The following is a 15,345-nucleotide window of genomic DNA, read 5'->3' on the forward strand; positions in this document are numbered from 1 at the left end:
GACCATGGCTAACGTTCTGTTTGCCTTACCTATTCCCCACTGAATTTAGATGCTAGCCTTTTATGATTCATTGACAAAGACTCGCAAATCCCTTTGTGCTATAGCTATCTGCAGTCTTTTTCCCTATAAGTCATATTCAGCTCCTTCATTCTTCTTGCCAAAGTGCATTACCTCCTGTTTTCTCACAGTATATTTCCTATTTTCTGCCTGCTTGCTTTTACCTATGACCCTGTACAAACTGTCATCCTCACCTTCCCATCCAGTTTTCTGCAAACTTTGCTTCAGAGCGCATCCATTAATTGTGGTTTTAAGTTTCACAGTCCACAAATCTTGTCAATATGTCAATGCTTAATTGAAAGTTAATATATTACTTGCTTTAAAAATACTTTCATGATTATAAATCAGTTTTTTAAAAGAATTAGTAAAGAATGTCAGGCCCAGTAGTCCCCTCCCATTCAGGAAATAGGGCATAATGGTCATCCTGTTAATCAGGTGATCTCTTTGGAGAGGTGAAAATCTCAAGACAGGAAATGGGTTTATTCCTTATTAGAATAGAGAAAGGTTCTAGGATACAGCAGTAATCTGTAACTCCTTGCAATCAAGCCATCTTGCAGCATATAATTAGATATTTTACTTTTCAGTCAGCAACCTTTTGAAGAAGTACATGAATACGCTGCAGCTGTGAGCTATGGTAGTTGTTTCCAAGGGTGGGATGGAGTGGGGTGGTGGGGGAGAGGAGTGACCCTTAAAATTTATTTCTAGCATTCAGTGACCCTGTTTGTCAGTGAATATTTTAAATGCGTTACATCATGTCCCATCAACCTTACTCATCTGATAAGATGTGACTGGAACATATTGTTTCTTCGTTTCATAAACTTCAGTTATATACTCTGTGCTCATTTCTCCAATAAAAACGACTAACATTTGGACCTGTCCTCTGAAGCCAAAACTTTTTAACTTTGTACCGTTATGGGTGCCTGTCTTTGCCCTCCAGACATTGGAATTTTCTCATTGTGCTCAATTTTCTGACGTACAAACTGTGCTTAAATATAGGCTAATTTTGTTTAGCCCAAATATAAGAAAATCTTATGATTTTTAACCAACGAATTGGTTTCTTTTTAAAAAAAAAAGCAATATCCAGTTGTTATTTGCAATGACCTGACTTCAGTTTGAGATCTGAAAGTGCTGACTTTCAAATATAGGTCTTCAACAAAAATCTGTATTTCACACCTTTTTTAATGTAGGCAAATATTCAAGGCCCTTTGCAGCTGAAGGATATGATTAAAAATTCAAATATGTGGCAATACAAATGTTGGTCAGAGATGAATTTTGAGCATCAGTATTAACGGTGGAGAGACCGAGCGTTCAGCAGTGATTTTAATCACTGATTTTGATCAGTGCTAACTGCCACTCCCACCCTCTCCTCCCCCACCTCTCTCCCCTTCCTTGCCCGCCCTGCCACTCTGCACCCAGTCTCCGCCTCCCTCCTGTCCCCTCTACACTAACCAACCTGTGCACTCACACTGCCCCCCCCCCCCCCCCCCTCCCTGCCATCCCCCATTTCCAGTGTCTGTAGTATTTTACTTGGAATTACTGGATGCACAAGACGGTGGGATTGTGGAGCATACAAAAGCACAGAGGGATCACAGGTGGGACAGCAGTGGAATATTGCATAGTATTCATACAAATGGCCCTTTCAGGTGTGGCTAAAACATGGGTCAAAGCTCCAAATGAAGAGCTGAGGCAGTAACAGAAATGTTGTAGAAGTGAAAGTAAATAGTCTTTATGATGGAGATGAACTTGAGCAATTTAATTGAATCTAAACAAACAACTTGAGGTAATGGTGGGTGAGCATACAGAGAGATGAAGTTAATGATTAGGGTGTTATTGTATGCCACACCTTAAAACGCCTTTAGCATGTCCATTATAATATTTTACCTGGAGAAAATTCCAGCTCCCCTGAAGAATTATGTTGGCCAATCAATATGACAATTATGTTTTGAGAGGGTTGGGATAACTGGCTGGGAATGGAGAACTGTATCACACTTGACTTCATATTTTCACGTGATGCCATGAACGACACTCAGATAAAAAGGAGGATAAGGCTGTAAACTTTGGAGTTTAGGAGGAAAGAAGGAAAAGATATTATTAGAAACCCATCATGACAATGATAGGACAGGTAACAGTGAGGCCAGTAAAAGGCAGGCCCACTGAGCTGCAGTAAAGGGACAACTTTTAAAGAGGTTGGTGAGGTGTTACTGAAGCTTGTAGAGATAAGAGAAAGGAATTTGACAATAATGAGATGTTGTTTGTGACTTCGGGGCAGGTTTATGATCATGGTGAGCAGAGTCCTGATTGTAAAATTCAAATGTGGAGTTTCTCGAAAGGTATGATATTTTTGGAAGTAATCAACATGATTAGGGACTTTGAAGAGGAAAGTCATGTTTGGAGATACAACTGTAGTTCTCAAGGGCAGGGTTTAAAGCTCTTTGCAGTGATGATCAGCTGTTTGTGCAGGTGGATATTTTTAAGTTTGGCTTTGGAAAAGATTTATGAACATTTTCATAAAGGTACAATATTTCTCACAGGTGAAATCACACTCATTGGAGAGAGAAGCAAAGGACTGTAGGCTTCGGACAGAAGAATGGTAAGACAGTTATGACATGTGCTGTTATTACTTGTTGCTGACAAATTTGCATTGAACATTGTGAAACACTTAATATTTCATATTTCTCAATGCAGCCAGCAACAACTAAAGGATATCCATACTGACCTGAGTAGCCGATTAGACCGGTCAATAAGTATTATTCAAGACAAAGTGCCATTTAATGATACAAGTGAGTATGACTACTTCCTGTGCAATTGGGCATTTTTAATGGATCCCAAGACATGAGTTGGTTTCAACAAGAATGTGATTGTGAGTTTTACTCCTATTGTGTTAAATTTAGTTATAAAGTTCTTGTGGCCATCAGCTTTCTTATGGGAAAATCTTTTTTTCAATCTCACCACCTTATAGAATTCCGCTATTTTTAAACTGCTATTGGTATGTTATTAAAGGCAGATGAACAAAATGAAAATGTTTAAACTTTCGTGTACTAGAAATGGAGACCTGCAATTTCAAAAAGTAAAATTATTTTTACACCTGTCTGTTCATCGTTGCCACTTCAAGCTGACACTTCTGCAAATGTTGTTCCAAAGACTGATCTCCAAACCCAGTTCAAGCATTGAGAAGACTTGTCCCATGCTAGTAACCCGTGGTGTGATTCATCAAGTATAACACATTCATGATTACTATGAATGCTTATTCCAAAACCAACCTCTTAACTTTGAACCAGGCAACATGTTTATTCAGTGGCCATTATAGGTAAATCACAATATAAATTAGGAATCCAAGTGAATATGATCAAGAGCTCTGGTATTTTAGAGAAAGAGGGGGTTTTCACGTTGAAATAACTGAAAAATTATTGAAAGTTTGTCTTTTTGTCTGGAATTATAAAATGTTAACATTTAGATTGCTATCCCTTCTACAGCTGGTTAAAAGAGAGGTTCTTTGAAAGCTACACAATAATTAAGTCAATTTTTTTGCCTTTATATAAAACATTAAACATCACTTTCTTTTCCTGATCCAGTTTGTCTCTGTAGCCACATAAGATGTAAATTTGCCTTACGTTCTTAGTTAAGCCCAATCATGCACTTAGCTGATGTCCATACATTTCTACTTTACCAGGAGGGATTAAAGTGCTGCCCTTATTTTTAGCTGATATTGGCATGTATTTTTTAAATAGGGTGTCCTAAATAGTGACCAAGCTCTCAAATGTGGACATTTTATCTTTAGTACTAAAGGGCACTGAAACTAAATCATGCTTTTTCCTGTGTTGAAATTAAATAATGTAGTACAGGCAACGGAATAAAACCTTGGGGCAATTGTGATCAGTCTGCCTTAGCCATTTATAGATTTCTGAGGTCAAATACTAGATTTGACTTACAAAAACATCTGGATTTGATAATTATGTCCAATGTTGAATGGGGGCAGATGAGTAAGTATTCTTCTTTGTTTTGTATCTTGTAAAAACAGTTCTCTGCACACAGTTCTAAAAATGTAAATTACTGAAAAGTTCTGTTAGCATGCTAGGGGTGTACTGTTTGGTTATTGTGTGATTATCAGCCTTGCAAGGTTGTTATTTGATTTTGGAATAAACTGAGTTGAACATCAGTTCAGTGATCATGATGAAATCCCTACCTAAATGTTTTGGGCTTGGGAAAATCTGTTTTTGGAACAAAACATTTTTGTTTGGAGTCTAGTTGCTTATGTTTGAGTGAGTTGTGATTAAAAACATTTAATGGTGAGGGGTCGGTTGTCAAATTTATGCTGGCTGAACCATTGCCATGAAGAAAGCAATCAGGAACTAGAGGCTCCCCATGCTTTCAGGTAATTCAAAAACAAGCCCCTGCTAATCAAATTATGTGAGCCGAAGTGATGATTTTAATTTCATTGTTAGTGTAGCTATTAGGATGCTCAGGAGTGCTGCTCAAGCACAGAATTATATCTAACGGTAGACATGCCATTTTGGGTTTTATAAGCACAAGCTAGTTGAATATGGTCTGTGAATTGCCCATTCTAACCAACCAATGGAAAATGTTGTATTTGATCAGCCAGTCATGTGAGGCCTAAGAACTTGGCATCACATGGGCACTCAGGTGTATATACATATTGCTTATTTGCATGATAATCATCTTTTTGGACTGATGATAGCATCTTGTTTGTGGAAAATACCAGTCACCACTGCATAACATTAGTTGGAAATGGCTTGCTTAACTTACCTTTCGATGTTCTGAGATATTTGTGTTTTGAGGATACTTTGAGTAGACCAGGTACATATTAAGTCTGAAAGCAGCTTTTGGCATAATTGAGAGTTTGTGAAGTATATGGTGAATAGTGATCTGATCAGGATAGCCATCTTTCTGCACTATAGCTTTCGTATCTGGTGTCTTATGCAGCGCACAGACCTGCTCTTATCTGTATTCTTCATAGCTGTGATAAATTTTCAAGTTAATCATTCCGGATTGTCAGGGTTGCAGATGAAAATTTAGAATGCCCTTCTACTGTTTTCATTGTGTTCTTTGATGCTTAAAACCTCCTCATCCAGTCTCTCATTTCTATGTAGGATTTGCAGAATACAGTGTATTGGATGTACCCGTACATGATAGAAGGCATCAGGTGAGTAAACCAGAAATAGATGGTCAAAAAAATTAATTGTTGCACCTAAAATAAATTTTAAATCCACAGTTTAGGAACTTGGATAAACTCTTCTAAATACTTTACATCTCTTTAAAAAGTTGATTTTGTTTTTAAATATAAATCCAAGTGTGTTAAAACCTTTAAAAGCAGTGCACAGTATTCCTTTGGGGGAAAAAGATACAATTATTAGAGGAGGCTGTGAATAATTTTGAGATTGAAAAATGGTGAAATAGTCTAATTTTGCTAACTGATCCTTCATTAACTTTTTTATGTTAATGAAAAGTGTTTTACTTGGTATTTCTCATCTCTGGTTAATGTTCAGTACAAGATTTTGTGATTTACATCACCTCTCATAATTGAATGATTATTACTTTGATGATCTAGGCTGGACCTGTGCTTTGTTGATAGTATTCTTAACCACCAATCATTTTTGTTTATTAAAATGTCCTACTTACTATTGAGAAAAAGGTGCTCCTGTTTTCTGCGTTTGAATGACAATGAAATTCCGGAAATGGTTTTATGCTCAGTGACAAGAATTAGCATTTTTTTGAGTCTGTTACGGCCAACCAGTTCCTTTTTATTCTTTTGTGAGAAATCCGCCGATAGTTTAACACTGACATAGAAGTGTGTTTGACTTGAATCAGATCTGAAAACTCAAGCCAATATGGCTTTGGACATATGTTTCCTCTAGACAACAAAAAATATTTCATTGGAGCTAGGTAAACAATATAGTGGCATCTGAAAATGAGGCCTTGCATTACAGTAGTGTGTATGTAACTCGAGAAATAACTGTACCAATTGCATAAGTGGCTTGTTAAAGAAATTTGAAGACAAATCAAAGTGATTTTTTTATATAAAGGGGAACCAATCTGGCCTTGGTGTTATGAAATTCTGATCTGTTCATGTCCTGTCATAACTTGCCTTATCTACAGTTTTGATGATTTGCATTTTGTAGTCAGCTGCAAAGCAGAAGCAATTGTTGCTGACTGGGTTTACATGTTCACTTTGCCCTTTCTGTCAGGTGGAGCAATAATTTGCCGACCTAGCTACAGCACAGATAACGCAGTGAGTTGTGTAGAGGAGGCCTGGTGACGAGAAGCAATTTGTGTGAAATGATGATCCATTTGACATCACAAGCTGAAGATCACTTGGCCTACTGTCAACTGAATGAGAGAGACCAATTTTTTAATCCATTACTAAATGTCCATTTTTTTTTTTGGCAACAGCTTATACTATGTAAGAGCACTAGGAATGCAGGTGCATACTTTCTTGAAAGTGGAGTCACAGTTAGATACAGTGGTGCAGAAGGCATTTGGCATGCTTGCCTTCATTGGTCATAACAATGAGTACAAGAGTTGGGTAGCCATGTTGCGGCTGTATGGGACGTTTTTGGAATATTGTGTACAATTCTGGTTGCCCTTCTACAGGAAGGATGCTGTTAAACTTGAGAGAGTGCAGAAAAGATTTACAAGGTTGTTGCCAGGGTTGGAGGGTTGAGTTGTTTGGAGTGGCTAAATAGGCTGGGCTTTTAACCCCTGGAATGTCAGAGGCTGAGGGGTGACCTTATAAGAGGTTTATAAAATCATGAGGGGCATGGATAGGGTGAATAGCCAAGGTCTTTTTTTTTCCACAGTCTAGGGGAGCCTACAACTAGAATGCATAGTTTTAAGGTAAGAGGGGAAAGATTTAAAAAGGACCTGAAGGACACCTTTTTCATAGGGTGGTCTGTGTATGGAATGAACTGCCACAGGAAGTGGTGGAGGCTTGTATGATTAGAATATTTAAAAGGCATTTGGGTGGTATATGAATACAAATGGTTTTGAGGGATATAGGCCAAATGCTGGCAAATGGTACTAAGTCACATTGGGATGTCTGGCTGATACGGATGGGTTGGACAAAAGGGTCTGTTTCTATGAAGTATGACTGTGGCTCTGTGACTAGCTCAAACTCCAGCCCTCAAACATCTGTGTTTACTACTATTGGGACCCTCTAACCTGGGTTATTAATTTGGATTAAGATATTCCATATTTCTTAAGAATCCTTGTAGTGAGGAAGAGTTTTTTTTTCAATCTGCTGAGCAGAATGCAGTTGTAATCGTTTTGGTGACTCTTATCACAACTGTTAGTGTGAACCACCAGTTTCAGTAGGCATTCCAAAAAGTCTTGTGCAGCAACACTCGACTGAGAACTGGAGCTGTATCAATAATGTAACTGCTGAAAACAATCATGAACACCTTTTGCTTTCCTTTACATTCTTCCCACTTGAATGATCTCCTGGACCATGATGCTATGATTAATTACTCATCCACCCTGCAGTACTGGTTCTCATCTGCACCAGTGGTGGGTACCTAATATCCTTGTTCAAAATCAAGAACTGAGACCATTTCATTGCAATAATTCAGGTTGAATGTGATCACTTGACAGTGTCTCCAGGCTTATACCTGTTTGACCAACCTGAAGTTCTACTTGTGCAGCTGTCTTATGGAACAGTGTGTCCAGGTAACTCTTTCCCCTCAATCCAATTAACTGTCAGAAGATCAGAGTTCCACAAGGTGCAAAAATTTCCGAATAATGTTGCCTGGGATTGCAGTGCACACCGCAAATTCCCACATGCTACAGTTGAGACATATGTAACGTGAATCTGAGCTACCTGGTTAAAATTTTTCTATCTTAATCAGTTTGTTTCAGTTTTGTTGGTAATTTGACTCATCTTAATTAATTAATTATTAACTTAAGTTACAAACTTACTGCAGTGAAATAATGAAGTTGGTTTCCTAGCTTAGAGGCCAAAACACTCACCCAGCTAATCTCATTTTCCCGCTGCGTTGAGTTCTGCCTTGTACTGGTCCTGACTTCAGTAGTCTTCCATAATTCCTGTCTGCTCCATGGCTATCTTCTTTCACAATTTTCAAATACTACATTAACGTTGTGATGTTTTACATTCTAATTCTAAAATGTGAACTTGCTGTTGTGCCTCGAGAAACAAAAATGCCTGTACCGTTTTGACTATTTCGAAAATATTTCTACATTCCTGGTGTTCACTGTTGCAGGATCTCCTAAAATCCGGAGCAGTTCAGGGCTGTTTTCTGTTGGAAAAACAATCTGAATAATATTCCAACAATTTTTCACATTTCTCAATCCAATTTATCCTTTTAATAGGTTTGTTTTTCTGGATATAAATTAGATAATGAATATCTATTCACAGTGAAGACTAATGCAAAGTATTTATTCAACTCCCTTGCTATTTCCTGGTTTCCTATTCTTGTTTCCCAGATTTATTCCCTTAATGTATACATTGATATATCTTGATGTCCATTTTTATATTGTGTTATTTTACAGTTTATTTTGTTCCTTTTTTGTCGAAGGAGATGAGACCTTATGGAAATGTGCAAGGCTTTAGGTGACTTGGCAGGTTAGATGCAGAGGGGTTGCTTCCCTTTGTTAAGAGTCTTGGACCAGAGAGTATAACCTCAGAGTGAGGGTTGCCCATTTAAGAGAAGAGATGAAGGAGAATTTATTTTCTGAGAGTAACAAATTAATGGAATTCTTTACTACAGTCACTGCTGGGTCATTGAGTATATTTGAGGCTGAGATACATTTCTAATTAGTAAGGGAATCGAGGGTTTTAAGGATAAGGCAGTAAGGTGGATTTGAGGATTATCAAATCAGCTGTACTTTCAATGAATGGTGGAGCAGACTGGGTCAAATAGCCCACTTCTGCTCCTACATCTTGATCACCTGGCTAAAATGTTGCTACAGTTGTGTATGCTTCTCCTTTCAATTTGATGTTATTCTTAACTTTCTTGGTTATCTCGATTTGTCACCTTCCTATAATCCTCCTTGTTCACTCGGATATATTATTGTGTTGAGTCATGAACAGTTTCTGTAAACATCTGATATTGTTTATCGTCAGTCTTTCCTGCTAACCTCTTTCCCAGTCCACTCCAGCCAACTCTTCCCTCATTTATTTGTAAGTATCCTTATTTAAATTTAGCATAGTTTTTTCAAACTCAAGTTTATCCCTGTCAGATTGAATATAAAATTCTACCATGTTGTCACTGTTTACTTGGAGATCTTTGACTCTTGATCATTTATTAAATATACTTTATTACACATTACTAGATCCAAAATAGCCTGATTCCTGGTTGGATCCACAATGTTGTAAGAACCTGTCTCATGTACACTGATTTGTTCTTCATGGCTGCTTCCGCTAATTTGATTTTTCTTACATGCAGATTAAAGGCATCCATGATTAAGTGCAGCCTTTTTTCCCCTGCCATCATCTTCTCCTGATTTATTGTCTGTCTGACAGTAAAGCTACCATTTTAGGGCATTTAGATGACTCACACCAGAATCTATTTTTCCCCTTGTTATTTCTTTTCAACCTCCACCCATATGGAAGCTACTTCTTCAAATTAAGGACATTTCTATTTATACCATCTTGTACTAATGAAGTACTAGCCTTTCCTTCCTGCCTATCGTAAGCAATCTCACATTCATTAATATTTAGTTCCCAGCTTTAATTTCCCCTAAGCCATGTCTCTGTGGTTGCCATCCCCAAAGATCATACTCTTCAATGTGTATTTGCAGTTAGTTCATTGTGCATATATAGTGCTGTGTAAAACGAATGGCCATGCTATATTCCTCACTAAACTGTGTTGACTTTCAGCTGAAAGCTCGTGATGTTAGTGGACAGGCACTGGCTTTCCTGCAAGATTTGGTTGGAGCATTGCTAAATTTTCATACTTACACTGAGCAAAGAATTCAGATCTACCCCATTGACTCTGCGACAGACACTATATCTCCACTGAACCAAAAGGTATGTTTCACTATGTATTGGAAGATTTGTTACTACTAATGGGAAGTATGGCAACGCTAATGATGTATCGCCTTTATGCTGCAAATGAAGTCCTCAACCACAGGACAATCACTTAAGTTCTACAAGTGTTTTGCATGTGTTGTATATTATTATTAACTAAGCTATAATTAAATTTCTTGCTGCAGAGAGAATTATACCAAATTGCAGCATCAGGAGAGATTGTCAATGCAGTTTTTTAATATTAACAGGGTTAATGAGAGAAGTGTGGAATATCTAGACTAAAATGCTCTTTTCAATATAGTGGCAGGCTTTAAACATTGTGACGGTAAAAGAGCTGATACTGTTAACCGAAGGACAAACTGCACATTATAGTACAGCTCGATCAGTGAATAAGCATTTTTGCAAGAGTTGATATATTTCGTATGCACCATTTCAGAAACAGTTTTTATTGCCAAAACGTTAGGGACCTTGTTTTAAAAAACCATGGTGTCCACTTGTAATAACAAAGTCAGTTTGTGGTTCGAATTATAATCACTTTATTCTTAAAAACAATTTATATATGGGTGTTATTGGCACAGTACAATTGGGCATGGGCTTTTGTTATTCTCTTTGTACTAACTGATGAAGAAAATGTTTTCTTTGTCCTAAGCAAACTAGAAATTTTCTTATTGCATTACTTTTATAGCATTGCTTTGCGATCTCTGTCTAATTTTTGGTGTTTTATGTCTATCAACAGCTTTCAACCAACACACGATTATCATTGTTGTAACAGTCATAGACTGGAAAATTATGTTGCCATAAGTTCAAGTTCAGTTCCAAAGTCTTGCACAATAGGCTGGGCAACCTGGGAAACACTAGTTGCTTCTAGGCTATTCTTTAATGTCTTGTGTGTGCAAGCGCAAACATTAACACAAGTTATTCACTTTTTTCCCTTCAATGGCCTCCGGAGGGTTAATTCAATAGCCACAAATTCAGGCAGCACAGTGGAAGCCATCTGATATGGAAATGCTGCTGATAAACTTTTCAAATTCTCCTTTCCCCCAGCATTGATCAATCTTTTGTTTTATTGGTTCTGTGACACAGTGGCAGAATATCCTGGTTTGTGAATTTAAATACTTTTGTTGCAGCAGGGTCCACAATGGAAGTACTTTCTTAAGAACCATAGCACATTTCCCATTGTAATGTTTGTTGTATAAAATAATGAACTTTCTTCAGGGCAAAAGTGTGACCATTCTGTGTAGTGCACAGACATTGTGACTTTTTAAAGGTTCTAAGTCTAATTGTTAAAAGCTCCCTCCATTCAGTCAGGTTTGAGTTTGTGACAGATCTGGGAACCTTGCACATTTTGAGAATGCACATGTTTTCCAATATTGTTTTACATCTGCACGAAAATGCTTTTGAATGTTTTAATATATTTTCTCGTGGCGGAAGGACATTTAGAATATACCCACCATAATCAAAAAAAATTATATGACTGCAGATATACAAATAGAGTTAGGCCATTCAGTCCATCGAGTCTGCTCTGCCATTTGATCAATGCTGACAGATTCTCAACCTCATTCTCCTGCCTTCTCCCTTTTTGTATCTCTTTGATCCCCTTTTAATGAAGAACTTTTCTATCTCTTTCTCTCTCAATTACATTCAATGACTTGGCCGCAGGTGTCTTCAGTGGCAATAAGTTCCAAAGATTCTCCACCGTCTGGCTGAAGAAATTCCTCCTCTTCTCATTTCTGAAGGGCCATTCCTTCACTCTTAGGCTGTGCCCTCAGGTTCCAGTCTGTCTCAGTGATAGCATCTTCTCAATGTTCATTCTAATGACGACTCTTAGAATATTGTCAGTTTAAATGAGTTGTCCCCTTATTCTTCTAAACTCCATTGAGTGCAGACCCAGAGTCCACAACTGCTCCTCATGACAAGCCATTCAACCCCAGGATTACTCTTGTAGACCTCTTCTGGACTGCCACCAGTGCCAGCAAGTCATTCCTTGGATACAGAGCCCGAAATCGTTCACAATATTCCAAATGTGGCCTGACCAGTGCCTTATAGCCTCAGCAGTACATCTCTGCCTTTGTATTCTAGCCTTCAATATGAATGCTGAGATTGAATCTGCCCTCCTATCTGCCAGCTGATTCTGCGTATTAATCTTGAGAATCCTGAACTAAGACTCCTCAGACCCATTGTTCTTCAGATTTCCAAAGCCTTTTCTTTTACAAAATGGTCTATATCGCTACTATTTCTACCAAAGTGCAAAACCTCACTTTTTCCCACACTGCATTCCACCTGCCTCTTTGTTGTCCACTCTCCTAGCCTGTCCAAGTCCTCCTTCAGCCACCTGCTTCCTCACGCTACTTGTCCCTCCACCTATCTTGTCTTTTCTGCAACGTTGGTAACAATGCCCTCCATTCATTTGCCCAGATTTGAGTAGTCATGGTCCCGACACTGATCTGTTGTAGACCTCCAGTAGACGTTGGCTGCTGTCCTGAAAATGACCCCTTATCTTTACTCTGTGCCTTCTGCCAGTCAGCCAGTGCTCTACCATACTGTCCCAAGCACTTGGTCTCTTACCTTATTTAGTAGACTACTGTGTGACATCTTACAAAAGCTTCCTGGAAATCCAGATAGAACATGTCCGCTGTCTTGCTTTTGGCTAGCTTGTATGTTACTTCCTCAAAGAATTCTAACAGGTCTGTCAGGTATGAGCTCCCTTTGACAAAACCCCGCTGACTCAGCTGTATTTTACCCACTCAACCCACCACGTCTGCAATTTCATCCTTAATAAAGGACTTACTAATGACTGATGTCAGGCTAACCTGGCCAATATTGTCCTATTTTCTGCCTTCCTCCCTTAAACAGGGATGTTACATTAGCCATTCTCTCGTGATCTGGGACTCTCCCTGACTCCGATGATTCCTGAAAGATCACCACCAATGCCTCCACAATCTCCTCTATGTCCTTCAGATCCCTGGAGTGTGGTCCGTTTGGGCAGGGTGATTTATACACCTTCAATCCTTAGTGGTAACCAGTTTACTCACCTGTGCCCCGCCTCCTGACTCTCTGGAAGTTCTGGTATGCTACTGATGTCTTCTGCCATGAAGACTGATGCAAGATATCTATTCAGTTTGTCAACTTTTCTTTGTTCCCCAATGTTATGATTCCTACAGCCTCATTTTCCATTGGCCTGATGTCCACTCTTGCACCTCTCTTGCAATCACCTTCTGTATTAATAGCAAACTTACGCTCACTTTATCTTCCCCAGGCACCACCAGCAATTCTCCCCATCCCTCGCTACTTCTTTTTTAAGTTGTCCTCTGCTGGTTTTTAAAGGCTTCCAAATCCTATGGCTTCCCACTAATCTTCACCACGTTATTTGCTTTTTCTTTTGCTTTTATGCTGTTCATGACTTCCCTTGTCAGTCACTGTTGCTTCTTCCTTACTACATTGTTTCTTCCTTGGAATGAATTTCTGCTCTGCCTCCTAAATTACCCTCAAACACCTGCCATTGCTGCTGCACCATCTTCCTTGCTAGACTCACTTTCTGATTCACTCTGGTCTGTTCTTCCCTCATGTCTCAGTAGTTACAATTACATTTATTGATATTACAATTGAGTAAAGATATTCCACTAACTGCAGGGTGAATTCTATCATAGGGTAGTCATGCCCCTTAGGGATTCCTTTACCTTAAGCTCCCTAATCAAGCCTGCCTCATTACATATGTTCACTAATGTGCTTTAGGGAAGGAAACTGCGTCCTTAGCTGGTCTGGCCTACATGTTACTCCAGACCTACAAATGTGGTTGACTCTTAACTGCCCTCTGGACAATAAATGTTGCCTAGCAAGCAATACCCTCATCCCGTCAATGAATAAAGGTTATCACCAAATAGAGAATTGCTTGATCCCTAGTGGATTCTACCATATGAGGCTCTAAAAAATATCTTATAGACATAAATTCCTTTGATAAAAGAGATAACAAGGTATAGAGCTGGATGAACACAGCAGGCCAGGCAGCATCAGAGGAGCAGGAACGCTGACATTTTGGGCCGAGACCCTTCCTCTTAAATTCCTTTGCTTGGGAGACATTGCCAACCTGAATTTCCCAGTTCACTTGCTTATTGAAGTCCCCCTGATTATTGTAAAACTGCCTTTCTTACATGCCTTTTCTATTTCCTGATTTATTTTCTGCCCCAAATCCCGACTACTGCTAGGAAATCTGCAGATAACTCCCATTGTGTCTTCTTTCCATGCAGTTCCTCAACTTTACCCAAACAGATTCAATGCCTTCTAACTCTTGTCACTTCTTGCAAACAATTTAATTTCATTTCTTACTAACAAGGCAACCCCAACCCATCTACCTGCCCCTTCTTTTGGTTGGGAATCCTTGGATATTCAGTTCCCATCCCTGATGTCATTGCAGCCATGTCTTTGTGATGCACACGACATCATGCCTGCCAATTTCAGTCTGCACTACCAACTCATTTGTACACTGTGCATTTAGGCCTGCATTGACTGCACCCCTTTTTCACCGTTAACTTCTTAGCTGCTATGCCTGATGTTGGATTCCTAAACCTTTCCATATGCTTGTTCTGGAAACTTTCATAAACTCACCTGAACCTTGCTTGATGTGGCTAAATGGTTTCTTTGTGTTGAACTTTCCATTTTTCTGATGTGATTATAAAGACTGCAATTAGTTTTACTTTTACATGGGGAACAGGTGTAGGCCATTCAGCCCCTTAAGCCTGTTCCACCATTCAGTGAGATTATGGCTGGTTTTTGGCCTTTGGCCCACATCCCTGAATATATAACCAAAAAAAATCAATGATCTAAAATTAACAACTGAACAACTGTTTTCTTTCTGTGAAGTGTCACAATGTTTCACAGCCTTCTAAGAAAAGTGATACGCTTAACTTGATATTATTTAGGATATGGAAGAAATTACTTTTCCTTTATTTCAGTTTTCTGAATACCTGCATGAAAATGCCTCTTATGTTCGTCCTCTAGAGGAAGGAATGTTGCACCTATTTGAGAGCATTACCGAAGAAACTGTTACTTCACTAGTAAGTTTGCTAAAGTTGGCTTAAATGCCGTTTTTAAATTATATTTCAGCATTTGTCTGATGTGCATATCAGGGAAAATCTGTCCCTTTTTTTCAGGAAACTACTGTGAAGCTTAAACCATTTTCAGATGTCTTTACTACTTATGTTTGCTTCCTAAAGAAAATTCTACCATACCAGTTAAAGAGGTAAATTTTGTTTGCCATTGTGACAATGACAGTGATTTTTTTTGTTTTAACG

The 15,345-nt window shown here is 38.6% G+C and overlaps 1 protein-coding gene across 13 annotated transcripts in view; it reads left to right on the forward strand.

The window, feature by feature from the left end:
- The window catches only part of ppp1r21 (protein phosphatase 1, regulatory subunit 21), an 84,197-nt gene that overhangs the window by 24,060 nt on the left and 44,792 nt on the right, over positions 1 to 15,345 (forward strand). For 7 of the 13 annotated variants that reach the window (XM_048536488.2, XM_048536486.2, XM_048536494.2 and 4 more), the window contains exons 6-11: positions 2,589 to 2,647; positions 2,743 to 2,837; positions 5,166 to 5,218; positions 9,908 to 10,057; positions 15,007 to 15,108; positions 15,181 to 15,293. In XM_048536488.2, the coding sequence (XP_048392445.1) occupies positions 2,589 to 2,647; positions 2,743 to 2,837; positions 5,166 to 5,218; positions 9,908 to 10,057; positions 15,007 to 15,108; positions 15,181 to 15,293 (572 nt within the window). The remainder of the gene's footprint in view (positions 1 to 2,588; positions 2,648 to 2,742; positions 2,838 to 5,165; positions 5,219 to 9,907; positions 10,058 to 15,006; positions 15,109 to 15,180; positions 15,294 to 15,345) is intronic. The other 6 variants (XM_048536492.2, XM_059648623.1, XM_048536495.2 and 3 more) reach the window with 1 other exon arrangement.

Source organism: Stegostoma tigrinum, chromosome 9, assembly GCF_030684315.1.
Source record: "Stegostoma tigrinum isolate sSteTig4 chromosome 9, sSteTig4.hap1, whole genome shotgun sequence".
Taxonomy (NCBI): Eukaryota; Metazoa; Chordata; class Chondrichthyes; order Orectolobiformes; family Stegostomatidae; genus Stegostoma; species Stegostoma tigrinum.